The 27,872-nt window shown below is 40.7% G+C and overlaps 1 protein-coding gene across 4 annotated transcripts in view; it reads left to right on the top strand.

Moving 5' to 3' along the window:
* LOC149223078 (uncharacterized) overlaps window positions 1–27,872 on the top strand; it is a 211,872-nt gene that overhangs the window by 161,862 nt on the left and 22,138 nt on the right. For all 4 annotated transcript variants that reach the window (XM_089385744.1, XM_089385743.1, XM_089385742.1 and 1 more), the window contains one exon: window positions 12,554–12,751. In XM_089385744.1, coding sequence (XP_089241870.1) covers window positions 12,554–12,751 — 198 coding nt within the window. The remainder of the gene's footprint in view (window positions 1–12,553; window positions 12,752–27,872) is intronic.

Genomic DNA, 27,872 nt, shown 5'->3' with positions numbered 1-27,872 from the left:
AGTGAGGGGCAATGAGTGCATAGCAGAGAGGCAGAGATAGTGCTGAAGGATCAATGCTGAGGCAGAGAAGGCTATGCAGAGCCAGCAGGAACCACGCAGAGGGCCAGGGGGATTGTGTAGAGGCAACCAGGGCCCATGTGAGTAACACAGAGGGCCAGAGAGCTACCGCAGAGCATCAGAAGGTTGATGTAGAGGCCAGGAGGGCTGACGCAGAGACTTAGAGAGGCGTTGGAGAGATTTTCGTGGAGTAAACTTGTTGAATATCTGCTTCCGAAGAGAGGTATTATTGCCAGATTGATTTCTCTGTAGGGTGAGCCAGTTTGGCACCTAGTTGTACTCAAGAAAAGCCGCTTAATAATAAAACCCTCAGAATTGTTGCACTTGTTTTCCCACGTTGGGTTTTTCTGGGGACGATTGTCCAAAAATAATGGTGCCCCTTGTGTGTTTGTCTATTTCTTTCAGTTGATGATTTGTAGATGGTTGAGACTGCATTTGTGTTTATTTTTCAGTATTTATATGCTTAAATAACTTGTTAAGAATTTGAAAAAGTAGGTGAAATAAACTAGATAGTGCAGGAAGAATTTCTAACGGGTTAGAAATTTCAAAAAGGTAGTGATGTTGTCCCCAGGTAAACCCATGAACCAACACAAGGCTACATCCTTAAGGGTGGATGGGAACAATTTCAGCTTCTGGTCATCAAAGGTATAGTAATAGGTTCTGCAGATGAAAGCAAACTCAAACAAAAAGTTATCAGGGTCTTCTGAGGTTAAACCATGGAAGTGAGGAAGGGCATAGGGGCTTATGTTTCTCATCTTAGCATCTCCATTGGTTTCCTTGATGGCGAAAGTACCTTCATTTCTGTTTGTAGCCATGTTGTAAGTGTGTGGAATGGTTTCTTCTTCTTTTATCCCAATAAGTTCTTCAAAGATCTCCTGTGGCTCACCTAATGGGTGCTCCAACTCCCCTGTACTTAGAGAGAGAAGATGACAACCATTGGAGAAGAGGGACGGTTGACTATCTGATGGTGTGGGGGTATTTCACAAAAATTTTCGTGAATTGTCTCTACTCCTACGAGGCGTGATTTTCTTTTTTAGGTTTTTTTTTTTTCAGAATTACTTGCAAAATAGAAAGAAAGCAGAAATTGCAACTATCTAGCGAATTCAAAATAGAAAGAAAGCAAAAGCTATTTACTGAATGTCAAATAGAAAGGAAAGCAAAAATTACATACCTAGACACCTCCCCGGCAATGGCGCAAAAAGTGATGAGCCTCAGTATTGCAACAAGGATGCTGCAACTCCTAGGGCTACCAACTTTACTTTATCAACCCAGGGTTTCGTACAAACTTGGAGGTGATAGTGCTATATGCACAGCAGATGCAACAATCTACTCATGTCACTTTTCAACTGGGGTGATGGACCACTAGGGTTTCAAACCAGTCTTCTATTGACTAGAAGGAGTCTGACTACTAACAGTGAATGTAAAGCTAGCTCCAATACAGGAAAGTAAATGCTTGTCTACTAAGGAAATGAAAGTTACTGAAGGGAAAATGCTATGAAATGCCATGAAATCATCTAGCTAGGAAATGACATAAACTACTTGCAAAAGAGAACTAATCTAACCTTGCATTTTATCATCTAGTTATTTGGACTAACTGGACATGGAAATTTATTCTATCACTCTATGATTTATATATGCATGCACTAACTATCTCATGTTGAAATTGTAGAAAAAGAGTCTTTTAATTTCTAAATTAGAAATGTAAATGCTTGGTTATGCTATCTGATCTTTGCAGGGGAGAGAGGCATGGGAGAGCTAGTCTCAAATGGCATTAAGAGGCATGGAAGTCAAGATGAGGGCCTTCCCTATACTCAGACTAGCATTTCTGATCAAAACAGGGTCAAATAGGCTGCTATAGGAGATCTTGTAGTTGCTACAGGATGTCCTAGTTTACTACAGGATGTCCTGGTTTTCTACAGGAAGTTAGCTGAAGGCTATAGGAGGGCAAGAATGGTGGGATAGGGTGCTGAAAAGATGTATGACAGTGAGGGAAGGTGTATGGAAGGTGCACATTGCCCAAGACTAAGCCCAACACTTCAGGGAGGTTGGATTTTCCCAAGGTGGTTGTCCATGGTGGCTACAAAACAGAAATTTGGATTAGGGGTTGGTAGGCCTTGGCAGAAGGTGGAGAAGACTTAGATGAGGCTGGTGGAATGAGTTCCTCCCTACAGATCAACAATCCCTGCAACAAAACATGTTCTTCTCTTCATTTATGCATAACTTCATATAAATAGGGAAAATATGAGTTGAATTTGAGAAAACTGATTTATTGATGGCTAGTGACTAGATCTATGAAATGAAATGCCTTCTTAAACTACGACAAACTCAAGAAACAAAAGGTTCAGTCTTCATAATGACATATGTAATCATGATTTTATGTATTTGATGTAATGAGAAAAATAAATTTGTTATTGTTGTTCTTGAGGCATGGGTTTTATGCTCAAGGAAATTTATTTTATAGGTCAAGCTCCCATTGAGAGCTTCTAGGGATTATGGGTCATTGTCATGTATGAATGACCCATTTGGACATGTTACATATTGTATAAAGAATTTATTTGAGTCAAAATCGAGTCAAAGAACCCTCCAAGACCAAGCCATGTTGCAATATTCAAGTTGACCTACACTTGAGAACAAGTCGGTCTAAAAGAAGCAATTCGACTAGAAGCCTATATAAAGGAGACATTGACTTCACTTGGAAGAATCACTTCAATCACAAGAAGTTTGATCTCAAGAACAAGAAGAAGTGCGAAGGAGAAGAGGACGAAGAAGGAAGAGAAAAATGAAGTTTTTGGGTTTTTTTTTTGGGGCTATATCTCTCCCCACGTGTGAAGGAATTAGTGTTCTTGCTGCCGCAGAAAAGCCTAGTTACAGAAGTGAAGTTAGGTCATCAAGAGGAGCTATTTTGGAAGCCGAATTCTCTAGGAGAGAGAATCTACCCAAGCGAAGGAGAAAGGAACAAGATCACACCATCATTTCTCACACGTGCAAGGGTTAGGGTTTCAGCAGAAGATTTTTCTACACAGATTGAAGTTGTAGAAGTTTTGTTTTGGGCAAGTCGATGTTATAGAAAAAGTTGCAGGGCTGGTCGAAACTGTTGGAAGTTAGAATTTGCAGAGTTGCTAAAAGCAAGGTTTGGGTTGGTCTTGGAGGTTCTTGGTCAATGGTCAGTGGTCTTGGAATTTGTCAGTTAAAGGTCTATAAGAAGAGAAAAAATTCTGGTGGGTTTTCCTCTCAAGTTGGAGAGGTTTTGGCCCTGACAGATCACCTACATCTTGTGTCCTATTGTCTCATTGTTCTTAATGTTTTGGCAGCTGCTTGATGATAAGAGAACACTAATTATACTAAAGGAAAGAAGAAGTAAATGAAGAAAAGTAAAAATTCATCACAAGCAGTGATCATCAAAAGAGAAATCTCATACACTTGCTGCCCCCTAGATTTCTCAACAGTAGCTTAGTTCATGTTTTGATATTTGCTGTTAAATTCCTAGTAGGAATATTACGGTGGAATTAGAGCATGTTATTCGCCAACTATGGGCACAAGAGTAGGTGATGCCACACCACTTTGGTGGAGCAGTCTACTATAGGGGCAAAAACAGGGGAGGAAGAGGGGGCCATGGTAGAGAACATAGGTTTGATCCCTTTTTCGATATAGAGGTTGAAAACACTAGGGAAGGTGACATTTGGCTGGAAGAACACATGGAGAATGAGTGGGAACCTGAGCAGGGTGGCAGTAGAGTGAACAATGAAACTCTGGAGGAGTTGGTGAGGCAAAATAGGCAAATGATAGATATGATGGGCAGAATGATTGGAATAGTTTTGCAAAATCAACATAATCACACCAATCATGGAAATGGTGGTTATGGGACAAGAGAGGGAAGCCACACACATGAGCATACAAACCAACAGCCTCACACACCTGTATGTGGGCAATCTAGTTGCCCCACCATGCCTTAGTTTGTGGAGGACCCTGAGAGGGAGAGAGAATTGAATGCATTTACAAATTTGTTGAGGAATTTCACCACAGGGGTTGAGGGGTATGACGGGCTAGACCCTAGGATTCAGAGGGCTATTTTGCTTGTGAAGTTTATCCACTTGAGGGAGAGGTGTAGAATCGGAGCTGAGATATCGTATAGAGGGGGTTAGCATAATCAAACTGTTGATGTTTGAGGGGTTGTCGAGTTCACTCTTTTGTTGTTGGGCGGGGCTTTCCCCCTGCTTGTCTTGAGAGCTATTCCTTTCTTGCTTGATTTCTTGTGATTCAGAGTTTTCTCGAGAGTATTCTTCTTTGATGACAGTGTAGTGTTCTTTTTGTGCTCCTTCCCACCATGTAGATCTGTGGTGATTTTTTCTAGCAGAATATTTCTGGGAGGATTTTGGGCAATTTTTAGCTAGGTGGCCTGTCTCAAAGCAAGATCGACATCTGAAGAGGATACTTTCATAATCGAGTTTCTGGTTCCACACAGTCTTTACTTGTTAGGTGTATTTTAGCTGGGAATCCAGCGCTGAAGTCCATTTCCACACAGATGCATGCATAGGTGGTTTTGGCATATTCCTCTGTTTCTCGGCACCTGTAGTAAAATTTCCCAATTGCATTTCCAATGGCTTTTAGCGAAGAAAAATTCCATAGATGCAAGGGTAGGTTTGGCAATCTCACCCAAACTGGTGCTGAGGTTATGACTGTTGTTGAAGGATCGAATGATGGGTTCCATGGCCTCATGAATAGGCTTGATTTTTCCCAAAACCAAGGGCCGGAATCTAGAATACATTGTCTGCTTTCAGTGTTTTCAAAATCTACTATAAAGAAACCCCTAGCACAGGGGTAGATATTAATTGCATCAGGAATTAGAGGCTTCCATACCTCCAAGATCCAGCTGTGGAGAACTGTCAGCCGCGGCCAAAAACCATTGAAACGACAGATTAGGGCACTTTCAGAGAACTTCAAAGCTACATCGAGTGAGGCCTGGACCACCTGGACAGTGGGAGCTGGGGCTTCACTGACGATATGGGCAGGAGCTTGCCCCCCAGAGGCGGACAAAACTGAGCCAACAACTATTTTCGCGAAGCTAGGAGCCATCTAGGGAATGCTCTCTTGGGAAGCCACAAGATCGACAGATGTAGCACTAGTGCCGAGGACCACAGAAGGCCACAGAAGATTGCTGAAGAGAAGTGAAGAGCCACAGATCTGAGGTGAAGAGCCGCAGATTTGAGGTAGAGTCGCAGAGTGAAGTGCCGCAGATTTGAACCTGAGGTGAAGAGCTGCGGAGCGAAGAGCCGTAAATCTGAGGTGAAGAGCTGCAGATCTGAAGCGTGGAGAGCCGCAGAGTGAAGATTTGAAGAGCTGCGTGAAGATCTGCGTGTTTGAAGAGCTGCGTGAAGATCCGCAGATCTCAGCCTGAGGTGAAGAGCCACAGATTTGAGGTGAAGAGCCGCAGATCTGAAGCGTGGAGAGCCACAGAATAAAGATCTGAAAAAAACCACAGTGTGAAGATCTGAAGAGCCGCGTGAAGATCTGCGTGTTTGAAGCGCTGCGGGAAGATTCGCAGATCTCAGCCTTCACTTCCCTGTAGGTCTGCCACCTTTAAGATTGTGTCATAAAGGCTCGTAACAAATACCGAACTCAGTCAATTTGCAGTTCGTGGAGAATGAGAGCACCAACAAAACTGAGAGACCAAGGAATACGAAGATCATGGCCCACATAGTGAAGATAGCTCCTCTCAGCGCAGGGATCCGCCATATGACGAAACCCTAGGTGGTGAGGGATCGCTGGAGAGCGCTGCAAGAGGACCGCAGGCCGCAGAACCTATTACCCATGCGGTGAAGAGCCGTAGAACCAATGAAGAGCCGCAGAAATTTGAAGGGAAGATTCCACTTCCAAATTTTGATGGATCAACCAAGAGTTCGACTAGGGCGTGGATACAAAAGCTGGACACCTACTTTTGTTTGAACCCCATGTGGGAGACAGATGCTATTTGATTTGCCACTTTACACTTGGATGGGTACCACAGGTTGGTTACGTTGGGGCATGCTAACATCACATCCTACACCGAGTTCACAAGGTGGCTTATTGAGAGATTTGATTGGAAAGACCCTGAGCTATACTTCCGACAACTAGCTTACTCGAAACAGACAGGTATGTTGAGGCTTATATGGCAGAATTCCAGAGACTAGCTATGATGGTCTCTGATATTTCAGAGGCGAGGTTGATCATGTTGTTCATCGAGGAGTTAATAGAGCCTCTACATGGTTGAGTGAGAGCCTACAAACCCACATCTTTACAAGATTCCATTAACCGAACTAGGGACATGCTTGATGAGGTTCTGAACACTAGAGCACCAATATCCTCTAGGCCTACCTTTACAAGACAGGTAAGGACATTAGACCCCCTCAGAAGGAGTGGACTAGATGTGGACAACTAGATGATGAGACCAGAAGAGATCTCTGGAGGAGGAAGATGTGCTGTACATGCAAAGAGCTGTAGGCATCGGGACACATGTGTGCCAAGGGCAAGGCCCATTATATAGAGGTGTTCTCTGACAATGATCTAGGGGAGGATGATTGAGGGTAGATTGGAGGAGAGGAGCACCATGATGATGGAGAGGAGCCGTCTTTCCAAGGTGTCAAGGGAGGCATTATACTTGACACTTCGAGTCAGAGGCACAGTTGAGGGGTAACGTGTGATTGTTATAGTAGACAACGGGACCACCCACAACTTCATTGATGCACAACTGGTAGAGAGGCGCGGATTACAAACACAAACCTTTGATGGCTTTTCAGTTTTGGTTCTAGGAGACCAAATCATGTAGTGCACCCATTATGTTCCCAAGATCGCGTTGATGATTGAGAACTACTCAGTGATTGACTATTTCTTTGTGGTGGACATGACAGACACCAATGTGGTGTTGGGCATCCAGTGGTTGTATTCCCTCGGATGGGTCACTACAGATTATAAGGCGTTGGAGATGGAGTTTATGGGCCTGGATGGGAAGAAGGTGGTGTTGAGGGGCATGCCTAACTACCCACCTCAGTTTGTGACAACTAACAGTATGGAGGCAGACTTGCACAAGGGAGATATAGTGTGGGTCGTGGAGTTGAGGATTTATGAGACAGGATCAGGGGCACAACAACCACACCCAAACATCCTAGTGGTGTTAGAGAGGCATTCAATGATATTTGGAGACATTCCTTTAGGCTGTCCGCTAGATTGGGTGTTTGAGCACACAATTGAGTTGGAGGAGGGAGCACATGCAGTTATTACTACTCCATATAGACATCCCAAGGCTTACAGGGATGAGATCGAGTAGGCTATCAGGCCGAGTCCTAGTCCCTTTGCTTCTTCAGTAATGCTGCTGAAGAAGGAGGATGGGACCCTTCGCATGTGCATTGACTACAGGGCCCTGAATAAGAAAACATTGAAGAACAGGTACCCGATTCCGCACATCTATGAGTTGATGGATGAGCTTAGGGGAGCCAAATACTTCTCTAAGATAGATCTGCATTCAAGATACTAGGGAGTAGGATGTCTTGAAGAATGTGTTGAGGTGCCACTATGGACACTTTGAGTTCTTGGTGATGCCCTTTTGGCTAACTAATGCACCCACCACCTTCTAGTCTTGCATGAACCATGTGTTCCACAAGCCGATGTGCAGATTCGTGCTGGTATTCTTTGATGACATTCTGATCTACAACAAGACTTGGGAGGAGTACCTGCAACACTTGGAGGAGGTCTTGTGCATCTTGGAGGAGCAACTTTTATGCCATGATGTCCAAGTGCAAATTCGGGTTGACGAAGATGTTGTTTTTGGGACATATGATTGGGGAGGATGGAGTCAGAGTCCACCAAGAGAAGATTCAGGCCATTCTAGATTAGCCTATGCCTAGGAATGTAATGGAGTTGAGAGGGTTTCCGAGCATATGCACCTATTATAGGCAATTTGTGAGGGGATGCTCTCAGTTGGCGACACTCGTTATAGACCTCACGAAAAAGGGGGTGTTCGAGTGGACAAGTACGACGCAGGAGGCTTTTGAGTACCTCAAGGTGGTGATGAGCACTTGTCCAGCCTTGGCACTACTGTATTTCTCACAACTCTTCGTATTGGAGTGTGATGCATCAGGTGAGGGCATTAGAGCAGTTTTGATGCAGGAGGCCAGCCCATAGCATATGAGAGCCAATAACTTTGGGACTATGAGAGATTGTTTCCATCTATGATAAGGAGATGTTGATCATCACGCATGCATTGGCCAGGTTTCGACAATATTTGGTGGGAAACAGGTTCAGAGTGAAGACTAATCATAACAGTCTTCTGTTCTTTTTAGAGTAGAATGAGCTCATTGAGAGGCAACAAAAGTGGGTCAATAAGATCCAAGCATATGACTTCGGGATAGAGTACATTAAGGGCGAGCATAATGTAGTGGCGGATGCACTATCCAAGAGGCCCACAACACTTTCTCTTATGGACATCACCCAGGACTGGAGGGCACAGTTATTGGTGGAGTACTCCAAGAATCGACAACCATGTGAGATCTTGGATGGCTCTTTCAAGGATGACAGGTATAGTGTAATGGATGAGGTGATCTACTACAAGAATAAGATTTATTTGGTGCTAGAGTCGCAACTCAGGGAGAGCATTATGAAGGCCACACATTATTCACCCATGGCAGGGCATTCGGGGTCTCTCAAAACTTACCGAGCTATTAGGGAGCGTTTTACTTGGAGGGGTCTCAAGGGGGAAATCTTGAGACATGTACATGAGTGTGATGTTTTCTAGGGGAATAAGGTGGAGTAGACACACCCGACTAGTCCACTGCAACCTCTCCCTATTCCCGAGAGGAAGTGGGAGAGTATCTCCATGGACCACATCACAGGTCTTTTGGTTGCACAGGGGCGTGATTGCATCTACATGGTAGTGGACAGGTTGGCCAAGTTTGCTCACTTCTTCGCTATTCCATCCAAATCCTCAGCTTCGCAAGTAGCTGAGGTTTTCTTCAGGGAGGTATTCAGGCTACACGATCTTCCAAAGACTATTATCAGTGACAGGGACATCAAGTTCATGGGGGCATTTTGGTAGGAGCTATTCATATTGGTGGGCCTGAGCTCACTCCCAGTACTAGTTACCACCCTAGACCGTTGGACATACAAAGATTGTGACCAAATCGCTGAAGGGTCACTTGCAGAATAATGTGATTGGGTAGCAACACGCATGGGTGAAGTGGCTACACCTTTGGGAGCACTGCTACAACACCAACTACCACATGTCCATCAATATGTTTCCTTTCTGTGCTCTTTACTGTTATGATGCATTTTCTTTTGTTGACATGGTATTTGGAGACAGTCAGGCCCCAGGGGCTAGAGATTGGATCCATGGGAGCCAAAAAATTCTTAAGATTCTCAAGGATAACTTTCAGACAACACAAAACCAACAGAAGATGTATGTAGACCTACATAGAGTTGAGAGACAATTTGAGGTTGGGGACATGATTTACTTGTGTCTCCAACCATACAAATAGTCGACACTTAAGCAGAAGGGGGCAGAGAAGCTCAAGCCCCAGTTCTATGGGCCGTACTGAGTGGTTAGGTGCGTTGGAGAGGTAGCATATGAGTGGGAGCTTCCTCCAGGGAGCAAGGTGCACAATGTATTCCATGTGGTGTGCCTGAAGAAGGCATTGGGACAACATGTTACAGCCACCACAGAGTTGCCATTGTTAGACAATGAGGGGCATATAGTGCTAGTTCTAGAGGCCATTTTGGAGGTGCGTGAGAGGATGCTCAGGAACAGGGTCATCAAGGAGTTCCTAGTCAAATAGAAGGATTTGTCGGAAGAGGACGCTACATGGGAGGGTGAGCAGGTGTTGCAACACCCAACATTGCAGTTGCTTGAGGACAAGCAAATTTTGGTAGGGGGGATTGTAATATCCCCAATTTCTTAAGTCACTTAGGAAAAATCACAATTTTTTACAATTTTGAGTTCATGGCAATTTTGGCATTTTTGACTTAGGAGGAAAAAGGAAATCTCATTCTTAGTGGATCATGGGGGCCACAAGGAGGGAATTTGCACTCCCTAAGGCAATGCGCACTTGTGGTGATAGGAGAGAGAAGAGGGAGACGCGTGCTAGTGGAGAATGGGGCCCACAAGGAGAGAGGGAGGCATCAAGCATACATAGAGCATGAGGGCCTTCACTTGGGATCTTTTGACACTTTTATTATTGAAACCAGTTCTCTTGTAGCTGCTTAGCTCAGGATTACCAGTGTTGTTTAGCACAAAGATTTCTAGGTGGGAATCGAACCCTTTCATCAGAGAACCTTGAGTGTCTCCCTAGTAGGGAGGAAAGAGTCCATTCTGGGCTTCCTTTCGAGCTGCATTTTCAGTGTACCAACCAGCAGTGCACATTTTCTGGGGTGTAGAAGGCAACTTGTGGAGCTGAATTGAGCAAGTGTTGGGGGGTTGTTTGTTCCGGGATTTTTACATAAGTTTTCCTACCTTGAGAGCTGAATTTCCACACCAATTTGCAGGGATGGGAGAGGGGCTTTATTGAGGGCCGGATTTCTTCATTTTGCTTGTGCGCAGAGGTAGAGAGAAGGTGATTTGGTGGAGTTCATAGCTGGAAGAAGTGAGGTGTTTGGGAAGGAGATTTTGCAAAAAATTGTGAGACAATTCTTGGGTGGCCTTGGGACACAGTTCAACAGTTCATTTCTTGTAGCTTGCACTGGCAGTCAGTTTGGGCAATTCTCACTATTTGGGGGTCACCAGGGGCCGTTGGATTCAGGCCAAACCCTTCATGGGTTTTTGTGGGCTTAGTGATGGCATGCCACAATTAGTTTTGCAGAATTTTCTGTGCACTTCTGAGTGCTGAAACTCCAATTCTGCTCCAGCAGCAGTCACAGAAATTATTGGGCCAGTGCAGAGTTTGTGGGTGAAGTCATTCCAGCACTTGCCATCATGTAGTTACCTGGGTTTTGCATAGCTTGCCGAAGCAAGCCCAGGTTCTATCTTTCTTGCTATTTTGCTGTACTCAGCTTCCATAATCAATAAAATGGCTCAGTTCTTTGCCCTATTTTTTGTGGTTAACTGATTATGCTTGTGTGTTAAATTTTTATTTGCTGTAGCTTAGTTCATGTTTTGATACATGCTGTTAAATTCCTAGTAGGAATATTACAATATCACCCAATACTTGCATCTCATATCATTCATACCCACTTGTAGGTGGTGGGGTTGAATTCGAGTCTTTGCATTAATACAAGCCCTATCACTTCTCTGCTTGCTGCTCGATTACATACCCGTAGGCAATGTTGTGATTTTTATTCTCCTCGTGTTATTGAAAGGTTATTATTGTTTGTAGCACTATTAAAATTGCAATAGGTGTAAGTCTCCAGCTAATTAAAGGTTAAAACAAAGGTATAAAATAAAAATATTGACAGGGAGCCTCAGCCAAATAATTTTCTCTCCATACAATGATGATAGTCATGTGCTCTAATGTGGATACATCTAAAATTATTCTGCCTTCTTCGTTGGAATACTTGGACATTTGAAAGGTGTCAAGACTCAAGACTCCCAGATAATAAAAGTTTGTATTGGGTGAATGTAAGATGTCCAGACTCCCAGATAATAGAAGTTTGCATAGGGTGAATGTAAGATTTGAAGACTCCCAGAAAATGGAAGTTGGTATAGGATGAATTCTGCATGTAATTGTGGGCTATCTGGAAGGTGCAATTCAACCTTTATTATAATCTATTGCTGGTATCATAGTTTGATTTTTCAGCCTGTTTTAGCTAGAGTTGTTGTCCTCTGCGACCTGTTTGGTAGGTGACTGACTGCTTGGGCAGATGAGGAAAATAACCATGGTGAGACAATTTAGTTCATTATGGAAGGCAAGTAATATATTGGCTCTCCGTTATCATTATCGTTGGCCTTACATGATCCTACAGTAGTTCTAGTCTAATGGAACTTCGACTTTGAAGATGTTTAAACTCTGGAATATTTTTGGGCAGAGATCTCTCTGCCTGCACTTCACTGCAATTAATAATAATGTCAACCTTATTCTTGACACAAACAAGATTAGCATACTTCAGTTTTTGACACAAAAAGAATCTGTGAGAATATGAGGCTTTCAAGAATCTGCATAAGAATTTAAGGAAGATGAGGATGACAGTAATAAGTTGTACACATGTAAGCAGATATTTTCCATGCAGATAGGAGATGCACTGTGTTGCAAATCTGGATATTAATTCTAAGTACATATAGGTTTGATATTTTTATATACTTTTACAAATTAGTATTACAGAGTCCAGACTAATAGGCAGACCAGAAACAGATGAAAATGGTTTCTGACCACTGAATGCTGACAGAGAGGGCTGTTGGTTCTATCAGGTTATAGTTCTAGGATGACATTATTTCGTTTACAAATTATTATTTATGTGCTCCTTGTTGCTAATAGGTTTCTTTATGTGTATGCATTTTGTTTGCTGTATATCTAATAGTCTAGTCTTCTTTTCTGCGGAACAGGTTGGATTGCCTCTTGTACAGCAATACCTTTTCCAGTTTGAAAGGTTGGTAAAGGAGCAACTGCCAAAGCTAGGTGCACATTTTGATCAGGAAATGATCAACCCAAGCATGTATGCAAGCCAGTGGTTTATAACTGTTTTCTCCTATTCGTTCCCTTTCCCATTGGCTCTTCGCATTTGGGATGTTTTTCTTTATGAGGTTTGTACCAAAATCTTTATGTGCACTATTATTATTTTATTTCAATTATTGTAATTGAATTGTGTAATATATTATATAAGTGAAGCAACTTCATCTTGTAATTTTTTTCTTAAAGTTGCTAGTTTACATTCCATTGATAATTTTTTGTGTCATGTATTGTTATCAATATGTGCTCAATTTGTTTGGTTACTGAGCTTTGTTTCTACATATGGGAATTCTCCTCTCAAGCTTCAAATAAGATGGTATTTTTTTTAGCTGTTGACTAATTTGACAAATGTCAAATACTATTCAATACATTTTTTTCCAAGGAAGAAAACACCATTTCTATTCATGAATTGTATTGAAATTACATTGTTCATGTGTGATTTGCACCCACTTATTTCAAGGACCTTTTGCCTATCCTGGTAATCAAAACTGTACCTTTTCAAAAATAAATGCTTGTCCTTCTCAAGGAATACAGCCCCTTTATATTCGACTTCATACTGCATTATACAGTCCATTACTTGTATTCTAACTGTTACCCACCAAAACGTGGGTAGCCCATAGGAGAAATTTTTTCTCCTCCTTGGACAGCCAGTCAGTCAACAACCCTATTGATCAGCACATGACATGATGCAATAGATCCTCAACATATTGCTCTGGTCATGTTTCTTTTTCCCATTTGGCATTCCCTCTGAAAGGAAGGTGGGTCATCCATCAATAGGTACCAATGTTACTAGACTCAGAATCAAGAATCAATCGGCGAGGCAAAAGAGCGAAGAGTTTTAATCGGATCAAGAAAAAATCGGTGAATTCAATAAATAAAAATATACACATTTATTGAATTAAAAAAACATTTTTCATTGATATTCAGTAAAGCCCTGTCCAAACAATGCATAATATCAATAGATGTCCAAAATATCATGAATGAATAAGTATCTCATATATGTTATGAGTCCAAACATGATCCAAAGTACTGAGTCCTGACTCCTAACAAGTGACTATATAGAACTAGAAGCATTTGCTTCTAGAAGTTTACAAGAAATTGCATACTCATCAGAAAAAGGTCAGTAACTAAGACTCTAAAACTCTTAAGACTCAAGAGTGAGAACTAGAAACGATTCCTCCTGATGACCCTACCGCCTACACCTACCTACAAGTCAGTGAGAAAAACCTTCAACCCCACAAGGTGTGGTTGGTGGCAGGGAACTCAGAGAAGGCGCTTTCACACTAATCCTGACTCTCTCCGTTTTAGCTATTTCCTAGGTTAGCTAAGGGGGGTGGTCCCTAATGAAATGTTAAGTTAAAAGTTGTGAGTTTCTAGGAGAGTGTTATAGTGAAAATGGACTACTTTCAAGGATTTATGGGCAAATGTGAAGTGAGTAACTTGAAATAACAATGCCAATCTAATTTGATGAAAAACCATAAAACTAGTGCCTTATAAGGAATTTGGTCAACAATTTAAAGATATATTTGCTCAAAGTAAAATGCAATGCTCTCAAAAGAGAAAACAAAGTAACCCTGAAATGTAAATAAGAATTGTTAGCACAAGATATGTAAGATACAAAATGCTTTTGAGATAATCAACTTTATAAATCAAAACATGTGAAACATATCTTGCCAAAACCCAAAAATTAGTAATTAACTTGGAAATATAAAAGAAAAGAAGTGCTAAACCAAGACATCGATATTGCACCGAGGTCTAATAATGCACCTACAGCAGTGGTATAATTATTAATTACGTAACAGTGATATAATAAGTGTAATATACAGTCACCTCATTTCCATGGCATATCATTTGCATTGTTAGGCTCTTTCATTGCTTGGCATCTTTGGTTAAAGTGGCAATTATTGCATGATACAAGCTACTGCCCTCTTAACTTTTAAGTTTGCTCTTTTTTTGCCCATTGCAAAATTGCAAATAATGTAGCGAAAAAAGTTAAAACTGTTTTGTAAAATGATGTGGTTATTTGTAATTTTGTATTACTTATTAAGTTACTAATTCCAATTTTTTTTGGTGCTCTAGGTTTCCTTTTGAGTTAGCCCACTACAAAATACAAATATACCAAAAGCCTTGGACCCATTTTGGGAGTATGGGAGCCCTGATGGTGGGACAAATCGTGCATATCTTACATGCAAATTGTGTGGGACCAAGATGACAGGTGGGATTACACAACTGAAATACCATCTTGCTAAACTCAGTGGACATGATGTTGGGGTTTGTAAGTTTCTAGTCTGGAGCTTATACAAAAAGCTCTTGAGGCAATTGAAGAAAAAGACAAAAAGAAGGAAGAGGCGGAAAGAAGCAAAGCTGAACGTGCAGGTAGATCTTTCGGGATATCTTCTCCTGATTTTGGTGTTGAGGGTAGTGGGCCTAGTGGCCCTAGTGGGAGGGGCTCCACAACTGGCACACCATCACATGCTACTGCTAGTGTGAGTGCGAGGTCATCATTTTTTGTTCCACGAACAAGAGCTGGAGCACAACCTGGCATAAAATCGCTTGTTAAAAAGAAGGAGAAGCAAGAAGCAGATAGAGTCATGGGGAGGTGTATTTTTTGGAGCGACTTACCTCTCAGCATCACAAAAACCAATCCATTTTGGCAACCAATGTGTGATGCTATTGCTGTTGTGGGCCCAGGGTACAAAAGTGCCACATATGAGGAGTTGCGAGGGCCAATTCTTCAAGCAGAAAAACAGGACATCAACTCTAGATTGGTGGAGTTGAAAAAGACATGGGAAGTCACTGGATGCACAGTGATGTCTGATGGTTGGACAGATAGAAAGGGTATGACCCTTCTAAATTTCTTGGTACATTGTCTTAAAGGTACCATGTTTATTAAATCGTTGGATGCATAAGAACATATCAAAGATGCAGCAACGATATGTGAGTTGTTAGATGGGTTCTTTCGGGAGATTGGTGTGCAGAATCTGGTGCAAGTCATAACAGACAATGCAGCTAATTATGTGTCTGCCGACAGAATGCTTATGGAGAGGCATCCCACATTATTTTGGACTCCATGTGCAGCGCATTGTCTCGATTTGTTGCTTAAGGATATGGGGAAACTCTCCTTCATCAAGGTGGCAGTTGATATGGCTAGGAGCATCCCCAAGTTTATTTATAACCATGTTTTTGTTCTTAGCCTTATGAGGAGGTTCACTAGAAACAAGGAGTTGCGGCGTCCTGCCATCACACGTTTTGCCACAACCTTTATTACTCTTCAGTCTTTGCTTCGATGTCAGTTTGAGTTGAAGCAAATGTTTGTGTCTGATGATTGGCGTAATTGTAGATACAACAGGAGACCTGATGGGAAAGCCATTGCAAAAATGGTGTACTCTGAGACATTTTGGCATGGAGTAGAAGAAGCATGTGCAGTTAGCGAACCTATAGTAAAGGTTCTTAGATTGGTGGATGGAGAGAAGCCTGCAATGCCTTATTTGTATGAGGGCATGGATAGGGCCAAGGAGGCCATTCGTTCCTATTATGCAGACAAGGGTTCTGCTGGCCTTGATAGGCAGATGATGTTATGGGATGTGATCGATAGTCGGTGGACAGGGATGCTTCATCGACCCATTCATGTAGCAGCACTCTTCCTCAACCCCGCATTTTCATACAAATGCAACTTTGATTTTGATGGCGAGGTGATGGAAGGGCTCCATTCCTGTATTCAGAGGATGGTACCTGATCCTGAGCTTCATAGCAAAATCAATCGCGAGATACAGTCTTATCGGGATTGTGTTGGCCTATTTGGCTTTGATGATGCTATTAGGGAAAGGACCCTCTTCATGCCACGTAAGTGACAAGTCATCACTCATTAGAAATTAGAATTTTAAATTTAATTATGTTTTAACTTTTAAGTTTTTGAATTTTTTATTTCATTATTTTGTTGTAGATATTTGGTGGCGAAGCTATGGTGCAAGGGTACCAAATTTGCAAAAATTGGCTATACGAATCTTGAGTCAAACATGTAGCTCTTCAGGGTGTGAGTGCAATTGGAGTGTATTTGAGAAAATACACGCCAAAAAGTGCAACAGGTATAACTTTGAACTCAAACCGTCAGTTGAGCAATTACACTTATTGTAATTTTTAATTTTTAATTTATGACCTTCAAGTGTCAAGAGTCAAGAGTCAAGACTCATTACTTTTTTTGACACTCTTACAGGTTGGAGTTCGCACGCCTCAACGATTTGGTGTATGTGCATTACAACATCCGACTTCGAGTGAGGCAAATAGAATCACCAATGGATCCAGATGCCATTTCCTTAGACAATATTGATGTATTGTCTCCGTGGAGGGTGGAGTTTGAGGAGCCCATATTGGAGGAGTCACCTTCATGGTTAGAGCCAGTGGCAGATGATCCATTAGAGTAGGGGCAACAAGAGGAGGACTCAGAGTCAGAGGAGCAGCAACACTTAGAGGAGGAGTAGGAGGAGGAGGAGGAGGAGGAGGACACTATGGGAGCATCAGCATCAACACCATCTGCTATAGATATAGGAGAGCATAGCTCCATACCTAGCACTCATTATTTGACATTAGGTGCAGAGGCAGGGTCAGGGCCTTCTACTACTAGGGGCAGGCCTGGCAAACAGCCCATCATGTTTTCCCGTAAAAGGGGGAGAGGGCAGTAGATAGATAGCTGCTAGTTTTATTTGTTATGCTACATGTAACTCATGATGATGAGATACTTTTATATATGTGATGTTATTTTGTATTGGTTCTCCACATTTGAGTCCTTGAATGGACAATTATCAGGGATTAGCAGGATTTGGTATCGCCTTTGATATATCATTTCTATTTGACATCATATATATCAATGTTTTCTTCATATTTATGTGCCAATGTGTTTATTTCATGTTGTTATTGCTTTATATGTTTAAAAATTTGAAAAAAATGAATATATTATGCATTTTTTATGCTTGCCGTTATTTGCCGATATTTTGCTGATATTTTCGCCGATAAGATATTTTCTGGACCCTCGCCTATATTTTCCCGATACCGATATTATCAACACTGGTCACAACAAATGTAATGTAGAGATCGAGTCACTGGAATATATCTTCAAGGGATGTGAGCCACATATGAGAGATATAAATCATAGAATGCCTCGTCACAGAGTCATACGAACCTCAAGCGATGTTATTGTCACAAGTTATATGAGTCATGTTAATCAAGTCATCACTGTCTCACTGTTTCATGATAAATCATAGTATACAAGCCACAAGAACCTCAGTTTGCAAACCACAGATGACAACCACAGGAGTGTAACTATAAGGAATGTGAACTTCAGATCATAAATGCAGCCTTAACAAAAGAAGCATGAGTCCACAAAAATGCTATTCGAACCACTATAATATGTAGCGAGCCATTGTAAACCATCCACAAAGCTAAGCGTACCAATATGAAAATGTTGGGTCCCTATAATACTAGTGATTACCCCATTACTATTGTAGTTATACCCCCTATTTATATTGTTGTGCCCCTATTACCCCCATATTGTTATTTCTGTGCCCCATAGAATCCCTCTATTGTTATTTTTGTGGCTTTATATTATTATTGTTAGGTCGGCTGGATTATATTGTGACTCCTTAGACTCCTATATATAGAAAGGAGGTTTTGTCATTTGTATCATCCAAGAATTGTTCATTTATGTAATGTAAAGGAGGTTGCCCCCTCGAAGAGGCTGAATTCTAAGGCGTTGATCTTTCTTTTCTATCTTTTCTTGAGTTGGTTTCATAACATTTGGTATCAGAGCTTTGGATTCTAGGGTTTCGCTGCTCCAAACAGGTCATCATGGCATTTTCGCTATAACTTTTTTTCTGTGATGTTTCAGAAGTCGCAAAAAAAACCCATTTGAGAAGAAATCGCGCTGAACCTTGGGTCCGAATTTCAGAGCTTTTTGCGCGATATTTGCGGAGATATGATCTGAGGAAGTTGGTCTTTTTGCAGACTCCTGAATTACATTCAAAATAGGTGACCTGGGGAAAATCGTCATAACTTTCTCTCTGAGGATCGGATTGAAATTTCGTAAGAAGGTACAGAAAGATGACGGAATGTAGTTTCTTGTGGGTGTTTTTCAGATCCAAAGGTCGAAACAGTGACTCGTGGCACGTCGTACAAGTTCGCTCTACTAAACTAGTCTATAATCAAGTCACTGTGGGAGATTTCGCATAACTCTTCCTTGGAGAATCCAATTTGGGTCAGACTTGTGGCATTGGAAAGAGGACACAGAGAGCTACTACAGGTCACAAGTTCAGAACTAGATGATTGGAAAGTACAGAGATACATCAGAGGCAATATCGAGCTCCTACAAAGTGAAAAAAGGTGTGTAGATTTTTTTTAGATTTTTGCTTAAGCTTGGTTTGAAAATTTATTTTGAAGGAATTCAAAGGGCATAGTAGAGCATTATTATCGGTAACTGATGCCCCGAGGAAAGAAAATGCAAACACCTAGTAAGGAACCTGAAAGCTCTAGCATGACTCATGAAGAAGAGGAAGAAATGCTACATGATATATCAAAATTACAAGAACAAGTGCAACAAATGTCACGCTCACAAAAGTTAACAGATGCTAAGATAAATGGCGTGGAAGCTAAGATAAATGGCGTGGAAGCTAAGATGAATGGCATGGAAGCTAAGATGGACAATTTGAAGATAGATTTGAACACAAATTTGAAGACAGGCATGGCAGATTTGAAGACAGATTTGACTAATTTTCTACAAGAAATACTTACTAATGGTGAAAAGGTAGTAAAGGAAACTCATGATGAGAACAAAAGAAATGTTAATCATGATTCCATAGACGCTAATGTTGGATCGAAGAATCACCATATTCCAAAAATCGATATGAGGAAGTTTGATGGCAAGGATCCCGCCACATGGATATTACAGATGGAGCAATTCTTCGATCTCAATAATGTGCAAAACACACAAAAGGTACGTATGGCAACTTTATATTTGGAACCAAATCAGTTTGTATGGTATCAATGGCTTTGTTCTCGTAAACAATTTATCACTTGGGCAATTTTTACGGAAGAATTGATAGCACATTATGAGGATACAAAAAGCAACACTTTTTTTAGCCAATTGATAAGTCTCAAACAAAAGGGTTCAATAATGGAGCACATTGAGGAGTTCCAAAAATTGAACATAAGGGTAAAAGATATTCCAGAGGAGCATAGGATTGATGTGTTCATAGGGTCTTTAAAGGATAATATCCAACATGATGTGCGCCTTTGGGAACCTGATTCATTAGAGAAGGCATTCAGGTTAGCAAGAAAAATGGAAAGCAAAATTATGGCAACTAGGAAGCATACCATTCACAACTATAAAGACGGAAGTGTTGTTGCCCATAGTCTTCCACAACCTACAAGGTTGACACCACAACAATTGGAAGAAAAAAGAGCAAAAGGGCTTTGTTACAATTGTGATAGCAAATACACAAAAGGTCATAAGTGTGCTGAGAAGAAATTATTCTACATAGATTGTGAAGAGGAAGAAGAAAAGGAGCAAGAAAGGTCAAAAGAAGAGGATATATTCCAGGAACAAAGCCTAGATGAAGAACAAATAAATCCGACCATATCTTGTAATGCATTGGCGGGAATTACCACTCCTCAAACCATCAAGATAGAAGGACAAATCAAGAAGAAAAAGGTAATAGTGTTGATTGATTCAGGAAGCACCCACAATTTTATTCATTGTAGGGTAGCAAAAGAATTGAATTGCTTCCTATATCCAGCACCAGAGTGTCAAGTGATGATTGCAAATGGAGGAACAATAAATTGTTCTGGAAAGTGCCATAATATCAAGCTATCCATGGGAGAATATGTATTGACTAGCCCAATGCTTTCCATTCCAATGGGAGGTGCTGATGTTGTACTAGGAGTCCAATGGCTACAATCCTTGGGTACAATAGCTTTTAATTTTCAAGAACTTTTCATGAAATTTTCTGTGGAAGGAAAGGAAGTTGAATTAAGGGGTATTGCAGGGAAACCAGGAAAGATAATCAGCTCTAATGGCATGACAAAGCTTCTAAAAAAGGAGCAAAGAGGTGTAATTGCACAATTATGTTCGCTAGATGTTTCCACATTGGAATCATCTATTTCTCCAGATCTCCAAAAAGTCCTGGACAATCATTCCAAGGTATTTGAGACTCCCAAAGGTCTCCCACCTATGCGTGATCATGATCATGCTATTCATCTGATTCCAGGAAGTGTTCCTCCAAACATCAGGCCGTACAGATATCCCTATGTCCAAAAAAGTGAAATTGAACGTATGGTTGCAGAAATGCTAGAGGCTGGTATAATTCAACCGAGTCAAAGTTCTTTCTCAGCTCCAGTAGTATTGGTGCACAAGAAGGATGGATCATGGCGCATGTGTCCAGATTATAGGGAGCTCAACAAGCTCACTATTAAAGATAAGTTCCCCATTCCTGTCATTGATGAATTACTGGATGAATTGCATGGATCAATTTACTTCACCAAGTTGGATCTTCGTTCGGGATATCATCAAATCAGAATGAAGATTGAAGACATTCCGAAAACGGCATTTAGAACTCATGAGGGTCATTATGAATTTTTGGTCATGCCTTTTGGCCTTACCAATGCACCTTCAACATTTCAAGGTTTGATGAATTCAATTTTCAAACCATTCCTTAGAAAATTTGTGTTAGTATTTTTTGATGATATACTAATCTACAGCAAGTCTTGGAAGGATCATGTTGAACATGTTGACAAGGTGCTACAACTATTGGAGGAGAAACAATTATATGCAAAAAGATCCAAATGTTTCTTTGGAGTCCAGGAGGTGGAATATTTGGGTCATATTGTATCTCATGAAGGAGTTAAGGTAGACCCTAGCAAAATTAAAGCCATTAAGGAATGGAAAATCCCCACATCCATAAAGCATCTGCGAGGATTTCTTGGGTTGACAGGGTATTATCGCAAGTTTGTTAAGAATTATGGGAGAATAGCAGCACCTCTAACAACATTATTGAAGAAAGATTCATTTTCATGGACTCCGGAAGCAACAAAGGCCTTTGAACATCTTAAAGAGGCAATGTGCCAAGCACCGGTCTTAGCTACACCGGACTTCACAAAAACCTTTATTGTGGAATGTGATGCTTCAGGAAATGGAATTGGTGCTGTTCTAATGCAAGATGAAAGACCCATTGCTTTTGAAAGTCGTCCAATCAAGGGAAAGTTTTTAAGCAAAGCTATTTATGAGAAGGAAATGTTGGCAATACTCCATGCACTTAAGAAATGGCGACCCTACCTAATGGGAAGACACTTCAAGGTAAAAACGGATCATGATAGCCTTAAATACTTTTTAGAACAAAGATTATCCTCTGAAGAGCAACAAAAGTGGGTCACAAAGATGTTGGGTTATGACTTTGAAATCATCTACAAAAAAGGGAAGCAAAATGTGGTGGCAGATGCACTCTCAAGAAAGGATGAGGATGTGGAAGCATTGTTGTGTGCCATTTCTATTATCCAACCAGATTGGATAAACGAAGCAAAGGAGGAATGGAAGAATGACGAAGAAGTGTGGGCACTTATTCGAAAGCTACAACAAGATTCCAGTACTTCTGATACATTTAGCTGGCAAAATGATTCGTTATGGTACAAAGATCGCTTATACCTCTGTAAGAATTCCCAGCTAAAACAAAAGATTCTTATGGAATTGCACACTTCTCCCTTAGGAGGGCACTCAGGATTTTTAAAAACTTACCACAGGGTTAAGAAGGAATTTTTTTGGGATGGCCTTAAATCAGATATTCAAAAGTTTGTGGCAGAATGTTTGGTTTGCCAACAAAATAAAGTTGAAACAATTAAGACACCGGGTCTATTACAACCTTTATCCATTCCAAGCCAACGTTGGGAGGAGGTTTCAATGGATTTTATCACAGGTTTACCCAAGTCTGAGGGAAAGAGTGTCATCATGGTGGTAGTTGACAGACTTACCAAGTATGCACACTTTTGTGCATTATCACATCCATTTAAAGCCAGTACAGTTTCTACTGCATTTATGGAAACAGTTCAAAAGCTACATGGAAACCCAAAGATTATTGTAAGTGACAGAGATCCCATTTTCACTGGAAATTTTTGGACAGAATTATTTTCTTGTCTTGGTACTCAGTTAGCTCATAGCTCATCTTATCATCCTCAATCTGATGGGCAAACTGAGATAGTAAACAAATGTTTGGAAGGATATCTTCGTTGCTTTGTATCTGATAAACAGACACAATGGGTCAAATGGTTGCCTCTGGCTGAATGGTGGTATAACACTTCCTTCCATACAGCAACAAAAATGACCCCATTTATGGCACTTTATGGGTATCAACCACCATCCATCACATCATATTTAAGAGAAAATTCTAAGGTTCAAGCAGTGGAACATCACATCGAACATCAACAACAAGTCCTCCAACTCTTAAAGGATAACCTCGTGTTGGCACAAAATAGAATGAAACAACAGGCAGATCAACATCGCAGTGAAAGAAGTTTTGATGTAGGTGATTGGGTATTCCTACGGCTACAACCATATAAGCAAATGTCCCTAAAGCAAGCTAAGAAGGATAATAAATTATCACCAAAGTATTATGGTCCGTACAAGGTGTTGCAAAAGATTGGTACTATGGCATACAAATTGGAGCTTCCTGCAGCTTCTCGATTGCACCCAGTTTTCCATGTTTCATGTTTAAAGAAGGTTATAGGCGACAAGCTCCCAGTTCAAACAATATTGCCAGAACTTGACGAGGAAGGAAAAATTATATTGGAACCGGAAGCAGTCACAGAAACAAGAACTCGACAGCTACGAAATCGATCAATTTCAGAGTATCTTATCAAGTGGAAGAACTTATCCGCTGAAGATTCCACATGGGAGGATGAGAATTTTATGCAGAAGTATCCAGAACTACTCAAGCGTTGAGGACAACACTTTTTTGAAGGAGAGGGGCATGTTGGGTCCCTATAATACTAGTGATTACCCCATTACTATTGTAGTTATACCCCCTATTTATATTGTTGTGCCCCTATTACCCCCATATTGTTATTTCTGTGCCCCATAGAATCCCTCTATTGTTATTTTTGTGGCTTTATATTATTATTGTTAGGTCGGCTGGATTATATTGTGACTCCTTAGACTCCTATATATAGAAAGGAGGTTTTGTCATTTGTATCATCCAAGAATTGTTCATTTATGTAATGTAAAGGAGGTTGCCCCCTCGAAGAGGTTGAATTCTAAGGCGTTGATCTTTCTTTTCTATCTTTTTTTGAGCTGGTTTCATAACAGAAAACTATCACATAGTATAAGCCATGTTGTTTGATCATTAGTGAGCTGAAAACAGGGTCTTCTTCATGTTTAAACTGTTGTATCTACAGGAGATAAATCACAGATAATCATTACAGGTCATAAACTATATGCAGGAGTGAGTCACTTTAAAACGATGCCATTGTCTTGTTAAGATCATGGTTTATAACTTTATATATCAAGGTTTGTTTTCACACGCTGATTTATGCGAGTTGCCATAGTCACTGTTCATCACAAGAAAGGCAAGTGAGCCACTGAACTAGAACCAACAGGATGTGATCTCCAAAACTTCCTCTTCTAACCTTAGCTCTAATGTGATGTCGGAAAATAAAGGTATTTGTAGTATTACGCTGATTCTCCTTGATAATTGCTTGTGATATTTGTTGGCTCTTTATTATTTAATTTTACTTCTTCATCAAGCAATTACCAAAACATGAAGAGAACAGAGACATAAAAAACACAAGATATAGGCTCCACACTAGGGCAAAACACCACAATTGGGGAAAACCCGAACAATCCTCTTCTTATAAAATCAGATCAAATGAGATATCAAGACCCAAGACAAATACCTCCACAAGTGCTCCACGTCAGACCTTCCTCTATCATGATTCATCTTCAATAAGATAGGCAATGTGTCACAGGATGCCTTGTCCCACAGTGATTCTTCATCTTTCCCGTAGCTTGTAATTTACAGACTTAGTAGTCTTTCTCTAACTCGTAGATCTCAGTCATAAAGGTCCTTCATCAGTTCTCACATCATAGCCATTATCAGCTCGCATGTTACCACAAAAAGCAGACTTAGTAGCTTACACATTTCCTTAGAAATTCAAATCTTCTTCAAGTTATAAGTCACAGAGAAATTCACATTTCTTTGCCACAGGGATTGGCACTTTTTGCCACTGAAACTCACACTTTTATGCCACAGAAACTTGCACTTTTATGCTACAAAAACTCAACGAACTTCTTTTTTTTTTGGAAGAGGATTAACCCCAATTTATAGTTGTTCGTCACTGTGAAGGGACATATCTGTTCAATAGGTCGATCTGACCATCTAGAGAGCCGACTTGGCCTTGTGGAAGACTATTTGACTCTAAAAAAAATCTTTTTTTTTTTACAAAGAGTCCAAATGGACTTTCACTCAATTTTAAATCTTTGACTCAACAAATCCTAGAAGCATGAAGAACATGATTGACCTAGACTTGAGCATGAAACCCATGCTTAAATAAAATTCTTTTTCTTCTTTTACATGAAATACAAATTAATACAAGTACAAAGATAATTATGAAGACCGAACCTAGTTACTTTCCAACACACCACTGGTAGAGACCTCGTGTTCTTCTACCTCATTTGGTTTGTGGTCTTCCTTAAACCACCATTTCAGAGAGCACATTCAGCCATTAGCTGTGATGCATTTTTGCACTTTAGTTCTCTTCTTGGACTCATATACACCCCTTCAAATTAAGAGGGGGAATGTTGGACACCTAATCCATTAGGGTTATGGTGAACAATTACCAAAAGTCCAAGAAACCTTGGAAGTTGAATCCAATGGTCTCAATGTTGTATTTATATGTATAGAATTCTTAATGAAAGTTGAATTCATTCCATTCTTGTTGATTCCAACAACATGAGCTGCCTGTGAAATTTCCTTAATTGTAACAACTGGAATTTAATCTATCTACTAGAGATTATTTGTCTTCATAAATTATTTCTTGCAAATAACAATTAAATCACTAGTACATTTTTCACAAATAATAACAGGAACTGAGAAATAATGCGCACACAAAATAATTGACACCAGTTCTTTTGGACAAATTGCCCATAGAAAAACCCTAGTGTGGGAAAACCAAATCTGCAGATGAGGGTTTTATTATTATTCTTCAGCAAAAATTGAGAATTACAATCTGCGTGCCTCTCACTGGCAAAGCTTCGACAAATAATTTTCTCTTCACCAAATCGATCTAGAAACCAAAAGTTTCCCTTTGGAGATGTATTTAGCCTCCCTTTGAAATTCGCAATTCGCATTGCCTTTGGGAAAATTACTATTGAAGAAAATGTAACTAGGTTTGGTCTTCATAATGACATGATCTTTGTAAGTGATGTAATAAATTATTATTGTAAATCTTGCCTCATGGGTTTCATGAGCAGGAAGTGTAATTAGGTCAAAGACTTCTTCTTGATGTCTTTAGGTTTTTATTTAATTATCAAAGAGTCATGTCATGTATTGAAGAGCTCTTTAAGAGCCTATCTGCAATGTATTCTAGCCTACAAGATGTGTAGCAGTCCTCCAAAGACCAAGTGTAATCCTCCAAGAAATCTGCAAGCAAAATCAATGAAGAGATCTTCATGTCAGCTCCAAATAAATTAAATAATTTAAAGTCACGTCGGCTTGAGAAAAAGGTCATGACAGTTCATGGATTCATGTCGTCTTATGTGCACTAACTACTATAAATACCTACGAAGGGTCAGCACAAAATACACCAAGAAAAATTCTAATGCCTCTGAAATTTTCGCATATAAGTGCAAGCCGCAGTAGGGTTTGACTGCACCTTGTTTGGGTTTTAGGTGCAGTCATAACCTAGGCTATATGGAGCAATAATGACTTCGATGAGGACGTAGCAGTGAGGCAAGTTCTGGGCTAAATATATCCTCAAATTGCAGGTGCAGATCTCAAATAGATGGAACAGGGGAGATCTCGGATGAGGATGTAGTTTTGGTATGAAGTCTAGACTAACACATTCTTGGCTTAATAGAGATCACGGTGCTATCCTCTCTAGGCATACCTGTGATCTAAAGGTGACGTATTCGGATGGATAGAACAGAGAAGGTTGATGATGATCTCGACATATTTATGAGCAACATGTATAGATCTTGGATCTCAGCTTACAACCACACGTAGGGAAAGGGGAAACCACATCCTACAAACACGTCCTAATCATACGCAGGGAAAGGATAAACCACATCCTACACGCGTGCAAAACACCGAGCAGGGAAAGGATGAACCACATCCTACACGCATGCTAACCATCAATCGTAGGAAGGATCCTACACATGGGGAAAGGATGAACCACGTCCCACCAACATGTCAACCATTAATCGTAGGGAATAAACATCCTACATGTGGGGAAAGGATGAACCACGTCCCACCAACATGTCAACAGATGTTGATATGCATCTCCCACTGGGGTACCCATAGGAGAAGGTGAACCACTTATCCTGCTCATATGCCATAGGAGAAGGTGAACCACTCATCCTATCCATATGTCATCAACAATAGGGGAAGGTGAACCACTCACCCTGCACACATGCCATCCTTCACAATGGAAGGTGAACCACTCACCCTATGGTCACTCATAGTTCAAGAAGTACATCAAGCCCCCAGGAGCTCCTAGAGGTCGATGTTCACTCTTAACCAAAGATCCCTTCATATGGGAAATAGCGGCAGGCTGCTTTCTGAATAGCTCCATCCAGCAGCATAGCAAAACATATTGCTTTACATCAGAGATCTTGTCAGCACATAGTAATCCTCTGCTTTTTGCATATCTTGATGAGTTTTTTTAACTCATCTTACTCCCTCTTATTCAGGGAGACTACAAGCCTAAGCTTGTCTTTCCAGAGTGCAAAGTGTTCATCTGGCAGCCTGATTATCATCAAGTCCATCCACTTTGTAGATAAGCCATAATGCTGGCAGTGCTTTTCCATAAAATGTTCTTGGCACTTGCTGTACCATATGAATTGACCTGGATGTCAAAATCAGGGTTTCCAGCTTATTGTACTTATTAAGACATAGAATCTGACATGTACTTTATTCAAGGCACCTATGTTTTCATGCTGATGAGGGT

Source organism: Pinus tabuliformis, chromosome Q, assembly GCF_031772625.1.
Source record: "Pinus tabuliformis cultivar Carrire ecotype Pingquan chromosome Q, CPIR1, whole genome shotgun sequence".
NCBI lineage: Eukaryota > Viridiplantae > Streptophyta > Pinopsida > Pinales > Pinaceae > Pinus > Pinus tabuliformis.
Note: the sequence above shows the minus strand (reverse complement) of the source record. Positions and strands in the feature narration are given on the sequence as shown.